This window comes from Spermophilus citellus (genome assembly GCF_964194105.1).
Source record: "Spermophilus citellus genome assembly, chromosome: 4".
Taxonomy (NCBI): domain Eukaryota; kingdom Metazoa; phylum Chordata; class Mammalia; order Rodentia; family Sciuridae; genus Spermophilus; species Spermophilus citellus.
The window spans coordinates 135,921,083-135,941,033 of record NC_138185.1 but is presented as its reverse complement, the minus strand read 5'-3'; the positions used below and the strand labels follow the sequence as shown (position 1 = coordinate 135,941,033).

The following is a 19,951-nucleotide window of genomic DNA, read 5'->3' as shown; positions in this document are numbered from 1 at the left end:
TCAAAGAAAGGCCCAATCTATTTCAAAGTTATTTTTTCTAATCACCCATATTTTCTACTATTTAATACAAACTTTCTTTCTTTAAAAAAAAAAAAAAAATCAATACCTGCCAGGCATGGTGATATACACCTGTAATCCCAGAGGCTCAAGAAGCTGAAGCAGGAGGATCACAAGTTCAAAGCCAGCTTCAACAACTTAGCAAGGCCCTAACCAATCAAGTGAGACCCTGACTCTACATAAAATACAAAAAACAGCTCGAGGTGTGGCTTGGTGGTTAAGTGGACCCTGGGTTCAATCCCTGGTAAATCGTTGATGTTTGTGGAAACTATCTGATATTAAGCTTCACTTATTTTTCTTAGTAGACAGCCAATTACCCCATTCATCTGTCTTATCTCTATCCATAATACATTGATATTTCAATATTAAACATGATTTGAAGCCAATAGCCCTAAAAGAAATTGAGAAAATTATCAAAGGATATATTTCTTTTTGTGTGTGTGTGGGGGGGAGATTTCCAAGGATTGAACTCAGGGGCACTCAACAACTGAGCCACATCCCCAGCTCTATATTTTTGTATTTTATTTAGAGACAGGGTCTCACTGAGTTGCTTAACACCTCGCTTTTGCTGAGGCTGACTTTGAACCACATTCAATCTTCCTAATTATCCTCCAAATCTTCAGTAAATGCTTGTTGAGACCAAGATTCACACACTAACTTTAGTTGTTATGACATCTAAATGAATCTCCCACCCCCACACCCCACAGCCTTTTGTTCTTCATGAGAGAGACCAGGCTAATTTTTCTGTAAAAGTCCTATATTCTAGATTTATCTTCCTTGTGGTATTTATATGTTGTTCATCCATCTCCATATTTCCTATAAACTAAAAGTTAGATCTAAATGGGTTTATGAAGTTCAGGTTAAACATTTTTAGTAAGAATATTTCATAAGTGAACTGTTAATAATAGGCCCATTCCCACCAACGCTTCCATCTATTCCTAGCTTTACACAACCACTATTTTATGTCCCTATTGATTTGCCTATTCTAGACATTTCATATAATTGCAATCATGTTCTAAAATAGTCTTTTATGGAAGGCTTCTTTCACTTAGCATATGTTTTAAGCATTAATCATTTGATAAATAATTGGATTGATTCCACACTTTGGCTATTATAAATAATACTGCTATAAACAATCATGTTCAAATATTTGTTTTAACACTTATTTTCAATTATTTTGAGTATATATCCAGGAAGGGAATTGCAGGGCTGTATAGTAACTCTACATTTAGCCAATAACTCTACATTTGCCAGATTGTTTCCCAAAGAGGCTATATTATTATATATTTCAACTAGATTATATGAGGGTTCTAATTTTGTCACATCCTTGCAAATGCCTGCTATTGTCTGCCTTTTTTTTTCTTTTTTCATACCAGGAATTGCACTCAGGGTATTTAACCACCCTTTTAAAAATTGTTTTATTTTGAGACAAGGTCTGGCTAAGTTGCTAAGGCTGGCTTTGAACTTGTGATCCTCCTGCCTTAGCCTTCCAAATCGCTGGGATTACAGGCATGTGTCATACCTGGCTTATCTGCCTTTTTGATTATTGTCATCTTAGTGGTTGTAAAGAGCCAGTTCATAGGGGTTTTGATTTTTATTTCTCTGATGGTTAATGATATTCAGCATTTTTCCATGTGCTTATACACCTTCTTTGGAGAAACATTTATTCAGACCTTTAGTTCAGTTTTAAGACTAGACTTGTGTTTTTATTAAGTTTTAAGAGTTCTTCAATAAAGTCTACTTAAAAATCTCCTAGCAGTCATATGATCTACAAATATATTTCTTCGATTCTGGGGCTGCCTTTTCATTTTGCTGATAGTGCTTTCTGGAGTGTGCTTTCTGTATATTATCTATAAAGAATGGTGGATTTCATTGTGGCACATGTATGCGCGCGCGCGCACACACACACACACACACACACACAATTTGATCAATTTCATTCCCCTAAACCTCCCAAGTCTTTCCTCCCCTCTCCCCTTGATGCCCTTCCTCTCCTTTAATGGTCTCTCTTCTACTTCCATGACACATGTTAGAAAACACAGATACTTTTCTCTTTGCATCTGACTTATTTCACTCAAAATTATAGTCTCAGTTTTTCCTGCAAATGACACAATTTCATTCTTCTTTGTGCATATATAAATAACATTTTCTTTACCCATTCATCTTTTGCTGAACACCTAGGCTATTTCCATAATGTGGCTAATGTGAACTGTGCTGAGATAAACATGTATATAAATGTATCTCTAAAGTATGCTGAATTTAATATTGGTATTTTGGATAAATACTAAGGAGTGGCATAGCTGATAAAGTTTTACATTTTGATTAAATCTAATTTATTTATTTATTTTTCTTTTTCTTTACCAGTGCTAGAAATTGAATCCAGAGTGGAAACACTTTACCACTGAGCTACATTGCTCAATGTAGCACCTTATTTTCTTCTTTTTTAAAATATATTTTTAGTTTTAGATGGACACAATGCCTTTGTTTTATTTATTTTTTATGTGGTGCTAAACATCAAACCCAGTGCTTCACACATGCTAGGCAAGCACTCTACTATTCAGTTACAATTCCAGCCTCCTTATTTTATTCTTTTAACTCATGCTTTTGGTGCCATATCTATGAAATCTACGGCCAAACCTGAGGCCATGAAGATTTACCAATTTTTTCTAAGAGTTTTATAGTTTTGGCTCCTGCATTTTTTGATACACTGAGTTAATTCTTTTTTTTTTTTTTTTGGTGGGGGTACTACGGGCTGAACTCAGGGACACTCAACCTCTGAGCCACATGCCTAGCCCTATTTTGTATTTTATTTAGAGAGAGAGTCTCACTGAGGCGCTTAGCATCTCGCCATTGCTAAGGCTGGCTTTGAACTCTCAATTCTCCTGTCTCAGCCTCCCAAGCCACTGGATATGTGCCACCATGCCCAGCCACTGATTTAAGTCTTAAATATCAAAAATTACATACACATGTGAGCTGGAGGTTCAACTTCATTCTTTTACATATGGATGTCCAGCTGTCCCAGCACTGATGAAAAGCCTATTCTTTTCTCACTGAATGAACTTTATATCCTTGTTGAAAATCAGTTGTTCACAGACATGTGGGTTTATTTCTGGACTCTCAATTGTACTCCACTGACCAAGGGCTATCATTATGCCAGTACCATACCATCTTGACTACTGTTGATTCATGGTAAGTTTTAAAATAGGGAAGTGTGAGCCTCTTCAATTCTTTCTTCTTTTTCAAGGCTGCTTTAGCTATTCTGGGTCCCTTGCAATTAAATATGAATTTTAGAGTCAGGTTATTCATTCCTATTTAAAATTTTTCTTTTTTGTTTGTTTTTAAACTCCTAACTGGGATTGTCAATTGAGAGAGTACTGGAATCTTAACAATATTGTCATCTGAACCAGAAATAAGGGATTTTTTTTCCATTTATTTGGATCTTCAATAATTTGTTTCAATAAATGCTTGAAAATTACAGAGTACAAATTCTGAACATCTTTTGTTAATCTATTCCTAAATATTTTATACTCTTTGAAACTAAATAAATGGAATTCATCTTATTAATTTCATCTCTGAACTGTAACTATTCATTATTAATGTAGAGCAATACAAGAGATTTTTTAGAATTATCATGTAACCTACAATCTTGTTGAACTTTTAAAAAGTTCTAATAATGGGCTGGGGATGTGGCTCAAGTGGTAGCGCGCTCGCCTGGCATGCGTGCGGCCCGGGTTCGATCCTCAGCACCACATACCAACAAAGATGTTGTGTCCGCCGAGAACTAAAAAATAAATATTAAAAATTCTCTCTCTCTCTCTCTCCTCTCTCACTCTCTTTAAAAAAAAAAAAAAAGTTCTAATAATTTCTTTTAATTCCTGAGGATTTCAAAATACACAAAATAATGTCATCTGCAAATAAAATTAGTTTTACTTCTTCCTTCCCAATCTGGAAACCTTTTACTACATTTTCTTACCTAAATGCTCTTAATCAACCAATACTTTATTTTACATCACATGAGGAGGCTTATGATACCATTTCACTCTTATTAGTCATGATATTAACACTGATGCTTGATTTGAGATGATAACAGTATTATACCTCCATTGTAAAGTTTCATTTTCCCCTCTTAACCACCAGCAAATAGTCTATGACTAGCAAATAATTTTGAACCACATTATTATCATTCCTCATCAACCTAAGTCTTAGTGGTTTTAGCATATATCAATGATCTTTGTCTCAAACCAAATATTTCCTTAAGGTTTACAAAATGCTCATTTTCCTAATTCCATTGCCCTTCTCTATTAGCCTATATTCTTCTAGAAACAAGAACTTTTCCTAATGAACTATGGATACCTGATTACTATAAAATACAATTCCTACAGAAAAGGTAGAAAAAATGTTTATTTTATTCCCTTAAATCACCTCAATTTTTACAGTAGGGAACACTGTAAAAATTGGGAACAGTAGGGAACACTGTAAAAATAGTTACTGCCATGGTGAAAAACAGGTTTTACTTAATTTCATTTAAGTTTCATTAGGATATCTACTTATTCTGTGTTATTACAGTGGATATTATTATTATTATTATTATTATTTTGATAGCCCAATTATCCAATTAAGATCAATGGGAGCCTTTTAGAGCTTAGTCCCTGGTTCTTTGGACGCAAACTCACACACGTTTACATTACCCAAACCTGGAAGCAGGTATTATAAATCTTATTTATTTTAGTGGGAAATGGTATATAAGAGAACATTTTAAGTCAGACATTATGATACATGACTAATCCAAGCTACTCAGGAGGCTGAGCCAGGAAGACAGCCAAGTTTGAGGCCAGCATGGCAACTCACAAATACTCAGTCTCAAAATAAAATTTAGAAAGGGTTGATAGGGTGTAGCTTATTGCCGAGCATGAACAAGGTTCTGCTGGAATTCCTAGTACCACGGTGGAAAAAAAAGGAGAGAAATCAACAGCAGGGTCCTAGAAGTATTCACTGCTACAGGGGTATCTAGAATTCAAAGAGCACAAAAGCTATTCTTTGATATTTTAAAAGGGTTTGTCTGCAAAACTATGTGAATATGGCATTTTGGGGGAAGCACTTTTTCGTGACAATTTTCTGAAAATAAAGTACCTGAATGTATTCAAAGACAGAGAGTGACGAAATTTACTCTCTGTCTTTGAATACATTAAGGTACTTTATACTGTCTGATGAAACAATTAATTCTCAAATGAATTAGAACAGGGTTATTTTAAAAGTCTTTTATAATCCTTTAAATTTTTCTGTATTTATGGTCCTATCGTTATTTACCCCATCACATTTCTAAGTGTTTATACCTATCTTGTTGTTTCTTGACTAGGATGAATCTATTTGACCTTTTTGACTTTTCTTCCTTTCAGAAAAGCAGCTATTGCTAGGCATCGTGGTGCATGCCTTAATCCCAGTGGCTCCTGAGGCTAAAATAGAAGGATTGTGAATTCAAAGCCAGCCTCAGCAACTTAGTGAGACCCTAAGCTTTAGCAAGATTCTATCTCAAAATAAAATATAAAAAGGGCTACAGAGGTAGCTTAGTGGTAAAGTGCCCTTGGGTTCAATCCCCAGTACCAAAAAAAGAAGAAAAGCAGTTATTGATTTTATATAAATTCAACTGTTTTCCACTCTGTTGTTATCTAATAATAATTACATCATTTTGTTCTTTTAGACTTATACATTACTTACTCTTAATTACAGAGTTAATTGCTTAAAAAGTATTATAAACTTAATTTTTCATTGCAAATCCATTCCTACTTTGTTATCAAGTCTTCAAATTCTCAAGTGAGAAATAAAAAAACCTCTTTACAAATTAAAAATAATAACAAAAAGACTGGAATTCTAAATGGAATTCAGTTTAACCCATATGTCACATTTATTCTCATCTAATTTCAACAAGTTTAAAATGGTTAGCAATTTCTTAAAAGTAATAATCTTACCTCTTTGGTAGTACCTGCTCTTCCAGGTTCATGATTTATACAAAAAGGGCCAGTTTTCCATGCCTCAGTGTCTCCACAGTCACAAAACCCTCCTCCAGTAGAAGTATGCATCTGACAAATGAAATGAGTTTGTTTTGACATATCACAAAGCAAGAAAGAACAAAAGATTACTCAACTAATAAATTCTCACAAATATTTCATCCTTAATTGTCTTTAATGTAATAGAAAATGAATAACAAAACTCACTGTAAATATTTGTTACCCAAAACAGAAACAAACCAAAAAAAAAAAAAAACCAAAATCCTAAATACTTCTTCGCAACAAAATGAATCTTCAAAATTGTATGTTTTTGAAATGTAACTCTAATTTTAAAATAATACTTGTTTAAATTTTGAACTGATGGATAACAGACTGAAAAGTGTGCAAAAAAAACTACAATACCTATATTGCTTTATTAATTAGATTTTTTAATTAAACAGACTCTTAAATCAATGGTACATATATAGTAGTTAAGAAATATATATAGTATCTTCATTGACATTGATGTTCCACACAACTAAAACTTACTCATGACTTTTTTCCTTTTAGTGTATGTACATACATGTGTACACACACACACACACTCAGGTAGAGGATAATGGCAACAACCTGATTTTTAACCTTCCTCAAAACCTTCCTCTCCAAAACATAAAATAAGGCATAAAATTGTATATTTTACAAACTTTCCAGAATTACTAGGATGACTTTCATATAGTTTCAACAGTTTTCATTGCCTATCACTTCAAGACTGTAGGTACAAGACAACCAGGAAGGGTAGCTTAAGATACTACATGAAAAAGAGTAGAGAGGTGCAGAAGGCAAACACAATATAGACAAAATGTCTCCCCAAAGACAAAGCCAAGCACTAAGGGATGAAAACTGAACAAAGGTTCATTGATTCACTGGGAAAATGAGCAGAAAGATGTTGCAGTGAAGGAAAAAGAAAATAAGAATTAATAAGAAACAGAAATAAGACATGCCAAAACTTTTTCTCACATCATTATCACCACCGTCATATATTAAAAAAATTAGAAGGCAAAAATGACACAAGAGAGTACTTATTACTCCTGTACACAAAATGAAAAAGAATATACAAGCACTGCAAAAAATAAATTGAAAAGCAAAAAATGCAAATGAGAGTCAAAACTCAATAAAGCTGAAGATCACTATAACACAATGCTCAAAAAGGAATTACATTATCTCCAAAAGTATTTGAGGGACCTGGGATTGTAGCTCAGTGGTAGAGTGCTTGCCTGGCACATGTGAGGCACCACTGGGTTCAATCCTCAGCACCACAAAAAAAAAAAAAAAAAAGATAACAAAATAAAAGATACTGTGGCCATCTACAACTAAAAGTATTTTTTAATGTTTATTTTTTAGCTTTAGGTGGACACAATATCTTTATTTTACATTTATGTGGTGCTGAGGATTGAACCCAGTGCCTCGTGCATGCTAGGCAAGCACTCTACTACTGAGCCACAACCCTAGCCCCCTAAAAGTATTTTTTAACAAAGTATTTGGGGATATGAAAACCTTCATTAATTGAACTAAAATACCTTCAATAAGAAATACAGAGGGTAGGGGTAGAGCTTAGCATGCATGAGGCCCTTGTTTCCATCCCTGGAATGAAAGAGAGGAAAGAAAAGAGAAAAAATGAAAGGATGGAGGAAGAAAGAAGAAGATGCAAGCTAAAAGTATTATTTCTAGTCAAGCTATAAAAATACATTCTGGACATATCAAAACTTAGGGAACAGCTGGGTGTGGTGGTTCACACCTGTAATCCCAGCAAACTCAGTGGGGCCCTAAAGACTTAGCGAGACCCTGTCCCAAAATGAAACATAAAAAAGGGGTGGGAATGTGGCTCAGTGGTTAAACAACTCTGGGTTCAATCCCTGGAACCAAAATAAATAAATTAGGGAGCACTATACACATGTGCCCTTCCTAAGGAGTCTAAAAATTGAGTGAGGATCTGCAAACTCCTGAGCTGCTAGGATTACAGGTGTAAGCAACCACACCCAGCTGTTCCCTAAGTTTTGATATGTCCAGAATGTATTTTTATAGCTTGACTAGAAATAATACTTTTAGTTTGCATTTCTATATTTTAGGAGCTGCCATAGGTAAATGGATGGGTGTGGTTTTATTCCAATAAAATGTCATTTATAGGCACTGAATTTGGTGGTGGCAGGGGTGCTGGGGATCAAACTCAAGGCTTTACATATGTTAAGCATGTGCTACAAGAGGTAAGTTATATACTTAACTCCTGAAAATTTAATTTCATATAATTTCTATAAATCATGAACTATTCCTTTTATTTTTTCCCTAACCATGTGAAAATACTGAAACATTGCTTGAAGTCCATATAAAATAGTAAGCCATATTTGACTCACAAGCTGCAGTTTACTGACCCCTGTACCAAAGGATGAGCTTCATTAACCAAGAGGTAATTGAGGAAACAGAAAAATGATGGCAAACATTTTATATATTTAATTGTAGAGTTAAGAACAATCAAAGGTGGAGAGATGGATAAAATAATGTAAACATTACATGATCTCAGAAAGATGAAACAAAAAAAATGAGAGAAGAGAAAGCAAAGTAACAGAACATGATTGATTATAAGCAATAGGAAGAGTCAAAGAACACAGACTAGATAAAAGGATCAGTAAGGGGAAAAGGAGACTAGATGACAAAATTATTACTACTGGGATAACCAACAGAACAAAAGTAACAAGAAATTAAGATATAAAAATGAATTTGTTTCTTTTTCTTTTTATAGTTCTGGGGATTGAACTCAGAGCCTTCTGCATGCAAAGTAAGTACTCTACCACAGAGCCATATGTCCAGCCCTTTTGAGTTTTTTGTTTTTGTTTTATATTATTTTATTTTTGAGACAAGGTTTCACTAAGTGGCCCAGACTAGCCTTGAATTTGTAATCCTCCTGTTTTGGCTTCCCAAGTAGCTGGTATTATAGGATTATACCACTCAGTAATTTTTCTTCTTCCATACAACACACAAATTTAAAATGTCAATTACATAAATGATAGCATAAACCGCATCAACAGGACAGAAAAAAGTTTAAGAAAGTCAAACATCCTCTTATGATTCAGCAATCACACTCTTAGGTCCAAAATGAAATGAGAACATAAACTTACATAAAAACTTTTACTTGAATACAATTTGTTAGGATGGCCTTAGGCCTGAGCCTAAGCAACTCCATTTTAAAAACTCCAGTTTAACCTGCAGTCTCACTAGGCACACCCACAGATCCCTCCAGTATGGCCTAAAACAAGTTACTTCCCCTCACCCTGATAAAGAGAGTGAAGCTCCTGGCAGGGTGGAGACCACCAGACCAGATGTTTCTGACCCCAGGTAAATGATGTCACTGAGAAATCGGTAGTAGCTGATAAGGATTGAAAGGGGGAGTCAAAAGCCCCCAAATTTAATATAAATGATACAGCCAATGAACAGGGATTCAGCCAGTAGAAACAAGGATGCACTCAAGCTGGAGAGCCTGAGGAGGACCTGTCATTCTATCACTGTCATCCTTCCTGAGCCTCTTCGTGATCCTCACCACTCTCAAACTCTACTGCCTCATCTGGACCTTGGTGAGAGCTGCAACTCCTCCCTACGACCCCCTCCTCAACTGGTAGTCCATTCCCTGCCAGGAAAAGCCTGCCTTGGTTCCAGACCTGGTCACTGCCGTCTGAGTGAGTGTGCATCTGCTGGACTTAAAGCCTATGGTTTGGGCTGGGGATGTGGCTCAAGCGGTAGCACACTTGCCTGGCATGCATGCGGGCCCGGGTTAGATCCTCAGCACCACATACAAAGATGTTGTGTCTGCTGAAAACTAAATATTAAAAATTCTCTCTCTCTCTTAAAAGAAAAAAAAAAAAAAAAGCCTATGGCTTAAGACTTTTGAACTTAGCATGCAGAGGAAATGTCAGTCATTAGCCTATCATGATTAAGTGTGTTTTGCAGTCCTTAGCATTAATCTAGAATTGTTTGGTATGAATTAATTAATCTAGAATTGTCTGCTGTGCATTGATTATGTCTATTGCAGTGCCTAGCATTAAGGATTGTCGTTTTCTTGATTAAGGACCTATAGAGTGAAACTGTATTGAGTAATTTGAGTGAATAAAGCATTGAAAGGGGCAGAGGTGCATGGACATTCTTTATTTCTCCCCTCGACTGCATTTGTCACAATTTTGCCCCCTCGAAACAACAATAAAATAAATAATAAATAATAGTAAAATAAAACAGCTTTATTCAAAAGCTGGAAACAACCCAAATATCTATCAACTCATGAATGAATAAACAAACCGAGGCACATGCATATAAGGGCATATTACTCAGCACTCAAAATGAACAAACTGCCAATACACAAGTGGATTTCCAAGGCATCATAACAAGTAAAAGAAGTTAAAGAAGCCAGACAGGCAAACTATATAATATATGGTTTCATTTATATAATATTCTGAAAAAGCATAACTACAGGGATAATAAATAAATCAGTGGTTGCCAAGAGCTAGAGGAAAAGGGGACTAATTACAAAGGGGCACCAGAGGACTTTTTAGATGATAAAAATATTTCTGGCTTGGCTGTGGTGCTGTTTATATAACTATATCAAATCTCATGAAACTATGTACTTAGAAGGATAGATTTTATTGTATGTAATTTAAACCTCAATAAATCTGTAAAAATAGGAATTTTAAAAAGAAGGAAGGGGAAATGGGAATAGGAAAGACAGTAGAATGAATTGGACATAACTTTCTTATGCTCATATATGAATATACAGTATAACTCCACATTATGTACAACCACAAGAATGGGATTCTAATTAGAATAAGTTATACTTCATGTAGGTATTATATGCCAAAATACACTCTGCTGTCATGTATATCAAAAAGAATAAAAAATAAAAATAAAAAAGACAAGCATACTAGGAGGAGGCATTTATAAAATGTACAATAGTAATAAGAATAAAGCAATAGAAAAATGAGTAAAGAAAAGAAATAATCAACACACAAGAGAAATTAATCACACAATTAAATTGTGAAAACATGTTAACAAAAAATGTAAATTAGGATAAGATTATTTGACTAACAGGTTAGCAAAAATTAAGAATGATTAAATAAAAGTTTGGGAACAGGTATAAGAACATTCCCATAATTTTTTTTTTTTTTTCGCAGTACTAGGGATTGAACCCAATGCCTTGAGCATGCTAGGCAAGCATTCTACCACTAAAATATATCCTCAGCCCATTTTTTCTTTGAGATAGGGTCTCACTAAATTTTCCAGAACAGCCTCAAACTTATGATCCTCCTGTCTCAGCCTCCTGAGTAGCTGGGATTATAAGCATGCACCACCATGCCCAACTTCCCATATCCTTTTTTTTTTTTTAATATTTGTTTTAGTTGTCAATTGACCTTTATTTTTTAATTTATTTATATTCGATGCTGAGAATCAAACCTGGCTAAATAAAATGTGGTGTATACATATAATGGAGTATTATTAAGCCTTAAAAAGGAAGAAAATTCTGATATATTCTATGGCATGGATGAACAACTCCAGCCCCTAAAGCTTCATTTCTTATTCTCAAAGTTGTTATGTACTCTTTTGCCAGTGAAGGTTTTTCTTTGTCCTTTGTTCAGATAATAAATGATCTGTAGTATCCCCTGGACATTATTCTCCTTTTTATTTGTCACAAAAAGACAAATATTGTTTGATTCTATTTATGAGGTACTTAAATTAGTCATATTCATAGAGACAAAAAATCTGGTGGCTGCCATAATCTTGAGGAAGCAAAGAATGAGGAATTAATTCTGTTTTACAAAGTGATAAGAGTTATGAATATGGATGGTGGTAAATTGTTGCAAATTATGAATATATTCAACACCACTGAACTGTACACTTAAAATGGTTAAGATGATAAATTTTATATGTATTTTACAGTCAGAAAAACTGGAAAAAATATTTTAAAATTTTAAAATAAACATATTTTTCACCCCAGAAAATATACCTCTAAGTATCTAGTCTTGGGCACTCTTTAACATTTGTTTATATAAAAACAAAGGCATATGTATTTATTGAAAGTAACACTGATATGCTCAAGTAAAAGAGGTAAAAATTTAGATGCCTACAAAAAGAAAAGGGATTAAATATATGTTATATTCACCCAAGGAATTTATATAGCAATTAAATAAGCCAAGACTTATTATCTGTATCACCACAGAATGATCCCTATGATATATACTAAGTTAAAAAGAGATTGCAAAACAGAATATACAGTATAGCACTCTCATCACCACACACACAAATACAGCAACTAAACATAAGATCTGTCAGAGTATGGCACAGTGGTACATGTCTATAATTCTAGCTACGTATATAATTCCAACTACTCAGGAGAATGAGGCAGGAAGACTGAGGTCAGTGTAAGAAATTTAGCAAGACGTGTCTCAAAAAAAAAAAAAAAACAAAACTTGTCAGTATATATACTAAATTGTTAACAATGTTCTCTGGGGAGGAAAATACCACAGGGCAAAAGGACTACTGTAATTTTTTATTTATATTCTTCTGAATTATTTGAATTATTTAAAATGTAGCTTTTAATGTATTGCCTTAGTAAATAATTTTTAATTTATTTATTTATTTTGCGTATTGGGGACCAAACCCAGGGTTTTAGGCATGGCAATCAAGTGTTCTACCACTGAGCTACATCTCCAGCCCAAGAAATAAATTTTGAATCCTCTTTTATTTCAAAGACAATATAAGAATATATATTATCATCATATATGATAGGACTACAGAATGTACAAAGCATGCTAATACTAAAATAGTTATTTTTATAATCTCAGCTTTGCCTATGATATAGATCTTTTGATTCTAACATTTCAATTCAACAAAAGTTTATGAAAAGCCTCTGTGTACTAAGTACTATAATTGACAGAAGATGTATAAAGTACATAAGACCTGAACTTTGTTGGTAAGATGTTGATGGTCAGGTGGAGATAAGGACACAGAAATAAGGCAGAGGAATGCACAGGAAGAGGGAGAGAAGAAAGAGTATCAGTGGGGTTTGTTTTCTTCTTCAGGTATGTCCTACACGGCATTTGAATGTGTTTAATGTATTATCATATGGCTGTCAAGGTTACAAGTAGGCCTGACTTTCAGCATTATCTTCTGAGATACCAGAACCCTACTTTTGTGAACTCAGCACAATTTTGGTCCTATCTGACCAAGGTATGAGATTCTGATCTATGCTTCTTAGAATTTTATCTACTCATTACATCAAAGACATTGGTCCCATCTGCAAGGATGATGGCAAAATAAGCAGTAAAAGTCATACTATAAAACAAAGACTCTAAAGCTTTGTTTCTTTTTTTTTAATGTTTATTTTTTAGTTGTAGTTGCACACAATACCTTTATTTATATGTGGTGCTGAGGATTGAACCCAGGGCCTCGCACATGCTAGGCACGCGCTCTACCTCTGAGCCACACACAACTCCAGCCCCTAAAGCTTTGTTTCTTATTCTCAAAAGTTGTTATGTACTCTTTTGCCACTGAAGGTTTTTCTTTGTCCTTTGTTCAGATAATAAATGATCTTTAGTATCCCCTTGCCATTATTCTCCTTTTTACCTCTCCTTTGAAGCAATACATATCCCTTATTTCTTCCAATTTTTCTTTTCTTTTTTTTTTTTTTTGCTCTTCCCTGAAGACTTTAATTACCATTTCAGAATCCATCTTAAAATGGTTATACATTTTTCAGATTTTCTATAATGAAATGCATTTGTTTACATCAGAAAAGGCAATATATGCTCAAGTGCTAGTAAGAAAATAGATCTTGAGTCTATATTAAAGGACTACAGCTACATGGAATGAAGAATCTCCTCTTAAAGATATATATTTTTTTTCCTTCACAAGCCATACTCTTTGATCCAAACTCCAATTTGCTCTTATCAATTTTCACTTGGCCACTCAGTGGGTATCTTCTTTAACATTTATGTGGCGATTTGTTGCTGCTAAAGAGGTCTTGGTTTAATTATAATCCTTCTAATTTTTAATGGTTTTATTTTTTTTCTTTTATGAAGTATTTTGTTATAAAAGAATACACACAATGTAGAAGTAAGTTACAATTATAATAAAGAAGTGAACACCTATGAACCCAGTATCCAACCTAAGAGAATATCAATATGGCTGAAGCTCGCTGTGTGATCATCCAGAGTCCCCATACCCTTATTCAGCCTGGAGGTAACTACTCATCTAAATCATTAGTCATTTCCTCATTTTCCTTTAAAAATTTCACCACACCAATTTGTATGTCAGAAAGCTTCTATCAACTTATTCTCCCACCAAAAATGTTCCATTCTCTTCACAGTCTCTTTTGATGGTCAATATTTTTTGAGCTTATAAATACAACGTTTTATTTGTCACATAATAGGCCTTCTTTCTTTTCTTTTCCCTTCCCTTCCCTTCCCCTTCCCCCTTCCCCCTTCCCCTCCCCCTCCCCTTCCCCTTCCCCTTCCCCTTCCCCTTCCCCTTCCCCTTCCTTCCTTCCTTCCTTTCTTTCTTTCTTTCTTTCTTTTGTGCTGGGGATTTAACCCAGAGTGAGTCACATCCCCAGCCCTATCTCTTTTTCTCTGATGTTGAGAAGGGATCTCACTAAGTTGCTTAGGGCCTTGCTAACTTGCTGGAACTGGCCCCAAACTTTTGATCCTCCTGCCTCAGGCTACCAACTCACTGGAATTATAGGTGTGCACCACTGTACCCAGCTAAGCCATCTTTCTAATGACTAAAACCCCTGCCCAAGAGCTCACTTTGGCAGCACATATACTAAAAATCCCTGCGCAAGCTGTGTAAGCAATAGGTAGAACTCTGCAAAAAACCAAAGATGGCAAAGCTAAGGGTTTTCCATAAATGCTTAGTGGTGGCAAGGTAGACTGTTAAGTTGTGTGTTCCCCAACCCCATAATGCTAGGGATTAAACTCAGGGCCTCATAAATTCTAGAAAAGCATTCTACCACCTCCCAGTCCTAGAAATGGTAAGTTTTAAATAAACAAGCTTAATGAAGAAGTTCCCAAAATTAACATACAAGTTTTGACTTGTATCAAAACAAAATCAGAAAAAGAAGGCCAATGTGGCAAATTCCTTCACAGAACCACATGTATTCAAATTAAAGGACTGTTCTTTATTCTGAGATTATCCTACATTCTTGAAATTAAAATGTCTTTTTTTCTTTATAAAATGATGTCAAGGGGCTGGGGTTATGGCTCAGTGGTAGAGCACTTGCCTCACATGTGTGAGGCACTGAGTTCAATTCTCAGAGTCACATATAAATAAATGAATAAAATAAAGGACCATCAACAACTTAAAAAAGAAATTTTTAAATGATGTTAGTTATTTTTTCATTTGCTATTTTTCATCCTTTTCAAAAAAACTTAAAATTCAACCTAGTTATTTAAAAAGTTAAAAAACCCTATGTTTTTTCCTGAAGTTTTCTGAAAACTGTTCTGACCCATGAAATCCCCAAATCTTGGGAAGCACTGCATAGCAGTCTTTAAATAAAGACTTTATTTTTAAACAAACTCTTTGTCTTGCCTCTTTAGTATCTCTTCTCTCTATTTTCCCAAAGAAAAAATGAGAAGAAATTAACAATTTTTTTCCTTGTCTCTACCTCAGAAATTATTTCTTGAATTCTCTAGCATAAATGGTAAAGTCCTTGCCTGGAATGTACATACCCCTATGTTCAATCCCCAGCAGAGGGTGGGAAGGGTCCACTATGATTAATGGAGATGATCAAAGAGTACATTAACAATGATCAACTTTGTAAATTGAACCAATCACTGCTTTGGCAAACTTGGGTAAGTATTTTAACTTCACTATACAGTACAGGCTCCTCAAAATGTTTTTCCTTGTGCACAGTAATACCTAGATCCTGTAACTATGGCTCCTCATTTCCTGAGATGAAAGTGGCAATGTTGAGGCCAGTCTGAACCCATCCCAACAAAACTTTCAAGTTTATGGAAGATATGGTCTATTTAACTTCAAAATGTTATTTATGTTTACAGAGGACATTAGACATGGTATATGTATATATATGTGTGTATATACCAGTTATATATCTGATCTAGACAGATATCAATTATTATGTCTAAGCTCATACAAACATGTTCATAGTAAAAATGTTCATAATAGCTCCAAAACAGAAGCAATCTACAAATCAATATATAGTACAACAAATGAAGACAATATGGTTTATTGAACACCACAAGGCCTAAGGACAAACTACCTTTACACAGACAAAGGTACTCAACAAGAATAATATACCATATAATTCCAACTACATAAAATTTAAAAACAGATAAAATCTATTCAATATAATTTGGGCGATAAGCTAGAAAGGAAAAAAAAAAATCAAGGAAACAATTATCCCAAAACACAGGAAAGCCAGGCATGGTGTACACACCTGTAATCCCAGTGACTCAGAAAACTGAGGCAGAAGGATCCCAAGTTTTAGGTCAGCTGAGGGCAACTTATCAAGACCCTGTCTCAAAATTAAAAATAAGAAGGGCTGGGGGTATAGCTCAGTGGTAGAGTTCTCCAGGTTTCCATACCCACTACTTTGAGGAGAAGGAAGAAAAAAAAAAAAATCCACACAAGAGAGGTTATCTTAAGAGAGGAGAGAGTGATTGAGATCCAGAAGATCTCGCTTGTCATATATTTCTTGACCTGAGTAGTGGTTACACAGGTATAAAACTACTCATATGCTCTTTTGTATAAGCATGATAGGTCTCATCAAAAAACTTTGAAGGGTAGTAGATGTCCCATCACATTATATATTTAACTAGAGGCAAAAGGTGCATATATCAGTGCTATTAAACAGGAAGTTAAGTATCTGCCTTGACTAAATGGACAAGATGTCCATAAGAATCCAATTAATCCAGTGATTTTATGAATCTATTTTCATACCTTGTAACGATGATTTTTATGAACACTATTCTGGAAGCAGTCCATACAGAGTACACAAGTTGGATCAATCGCACAGTCCCTGAAAAAGAAGGAAAATTAAATTGCAAAATTTAGAGGACTGGGCTGGGGATGTGGCTCAAGCGGTAGCGCGCTCGCCTGGCATGCGTGCGGCCCGGGTTCGATCCTCAGCACCACATACCAACAAAGATGTTGTGTCCGCCGAGAACTAAAAAATAAAAATAAATAAAATAAAAAAAAAATTTAGAGGACTTCTATTGATGCTTAAGGTATAATTATAATGTGAATGTGTTTCCTATATGAAACACAATCTGCAAATAAAAATATTTCAAAAAATGGAATTCTAAAAATGTTTTGAACAAAGACAATTTTATCCTCATTTAAACCAAATTTGAATGTGTAAATGTGAATGTTTGGTTTTGTTTCTTAAATCATCCTCAAAACTTTGAGAATTCACCTGGTTTCAAACTACAGTTGTAATTTAAAATTAACTTTGTGCTGGGTATGGTGGTGCAAGCCTAGTGATTGGGAATACTAGTGATTTGGAAGGCTGAGGTAGGAGGATCACAAGTTCGAGGCCAGCCGCAACAACTTAGTGAGGCCCTAAGGAACATAGCAACATCCAGTCTCAAAACTAAAAATATTAAAAGGACTGGGGATGTAGCTCATTGGTTAAGTGCCCCTAGGTTTAATACCCAGTACTAAAAAGAAAATTAATTTTGTGAAAAAATACTTAATTTTCTCCCACTATCTGTACCTCACCCTATTACGTTTATAAATATATATTTTACAAACCTTATTGTGCAAAGTAAGGTTTTGATAAAGACAAAATTCACTGGAAAACAAACATGATACAGAAAACAATTTTATTTTATGCATTGATGTGTCCCAAACACCTGGACAGTGACTGGTACATAGTAGATACTCAATATTTACTGCATGAAAGAAATTCAATCACTTAATCTCTCTTCTAGTAACAACTTTTGAAATGTATTATTTAATATTTTCTGGGAAACAATTTAAATTAGTATAAAGCATCGGATTCGTTTTTTAAAAAATACTTTAAAAAGAGTTGAAGTGGGCTGGGGATGTAGCTCAGTGGCACAGTGTTTGCCGGGCACACTTCAGTTCAATCCCCAGTACTAGGAGGAGGGAAGGAAGTTGAAAAGATGAAATTAGGACGTTTTAAAAATTCAGTTTAGGGCTGGGGTTGTGGCTCAGTGATAGAGCACTCACCTCTTACGTGTGAGACCCTGGGTTCGATCCTCAGCACCACATAAAAATAAATAAACAAAATAAAGATATTGTGCCCATGTATAACTAAAAAAATATTTTTTAAAAAAATGCAATTTAGTTCTGGGGTTCTTGAAGCTCAGTGGTAGAGCACTTGCCTCACATATCATCACAATAAAAACAAAAGAAGAAATTAAAAGGCTAACAGGATGTAAAGGTTATTTAATAATATTCTATAAAATATATATGATCTATTGACCTGTTTAGAGCAGAATTTCTCAACTTTAGTACTACTGACATTTTGAGTGGACCAGATAATTATGCTGCATGCAGGTGGAACTATCCTGTACACTGTAAGATGTTTAGCAGCAACTTTGTACTCTACCCAATAGGTGCTAGTACCAATCCTCAGTTCTCACAATGTTTCCAAGAAACTTTGGGGACAGAAGTCTAAAAACAATTACCATGCTTTAGTGGAAAGTGATTGGATTTTAGCTATAAATATGTAAGAACATAAACAAATCTTACCAAGCAACGTAGGAAAACAGTATCAAAAGCCGGGTGCAGTGGCGCACACCTATAATCCCAGCTGCTCAGGAGGCTGAAGCAGGAGGATTGCGAGTTCAAAGCCAGCCTCAGCAACTTAGAGAGGCCCTAAGCAACTCAGTGAGACCCTGTCTCTAAATAAAATACAAAAAGGGCTGAGGATGTAGGTAAGTGGTTAAACACCGCTGGGTGCAATCTCCAGTACCAAAAAAAAAAAAAAAAAGAAAATAGTTTATAAAATGCAAAAACTAATTTTTTCCTGAGAAAACAGTATGTTTAAAATGACTATTAACTATACAAAACCAGTCAAGTCTAGAATTACACTGATGCAAAAACAAAAACTCTGTATTTATAAAGTCTAAAAATTTATACTTCTATACCTAATAAAAAGAAAACCAACAGAAGTCAAAAATTTCAGGCAGGGTAAGCAGGTTTAAGGCAACTGCTCTTACACAGAACAAAAGCCTAAACCTGCTACCATTTTCTTCTATTCAACTTCATTAAACTATTCCTTCATGTCTATAATCCCTTCCCTGCAATTCTAAAATCCAAAAAGCCCTAAAAGGTTTTATTTCTTTGTTGGATTGCATCAAATCTCAGTTGGTAATTTTAAAAAACCCAAATAAACATGACATTACATGAGACTATAGACTTATACCACTAATGAACTGCCGTATATTTCTTAGAGAAATCTTACTGTGTTTGATTACAGGGTCCTACCTTGACTCTGCTGGAGAAGTATTGAGAATTTTGAAAATACACCTGGCCCCAAAGGTTTTAGATAAGAATATGATAACTATATTGTACAAAAGGATTACATGCTTTGGTGAACAAGAATTTAAAAAATGAGAGAACTGTTTAAAGTAAAAGTCATATAACAAAAACCAAACTTCATTAGCAAAAACAGATTTAAAGTGTAAAATAAAAACATGTTAAGGGGCTGGGGTTGTGGCTCAGTGGTAGAGCACTTGCCTTGCATGCATGAGGCACTGGATTTGATCCTCAGCACCACATAAGATAATTAAATAAAATAAAGATATTGTGCCCATCTACAACTAAAAAGAAATATTTAAAAAAAGGTTAAGTAGAATTAAATATATTATAGATGGTAATAAACCCTGAAAAGT

General features: G+C 34.6%; 1 protein-coding gene across 3 annotated transcripts in view; it reads right to left on the bottom strand.

The window, feature by feature from the left end:
- Window positions 1–19,951, bottom strand: part of UBR1 (ubiquitin protein ligase E3 component n-recognin 1) — a 147,484-nt gene that overhangs the window by 107,893 nt on the left and 19,640 nt on the right. For all 3 annotated transcript variants that reach the window (XM_081291719.1, XM_081291718.1, XM_081291717.1), the window contains exons 3-4: window positions 17,028–17,106; window positions 6,024–6,134 (exon numbers count right to left, since the gene is read on the bottom strand). In XM_081291719.1, the coding sequence (XP_081147845.1) occupies window positions 6,024–6,134; window positions 17,028–17,106 (190 nt within the window). The remainder of the gene's footprint in view (window positions 1–6,023; window positions 6,135–17,027; window positions 17,107–19,951) is intronic.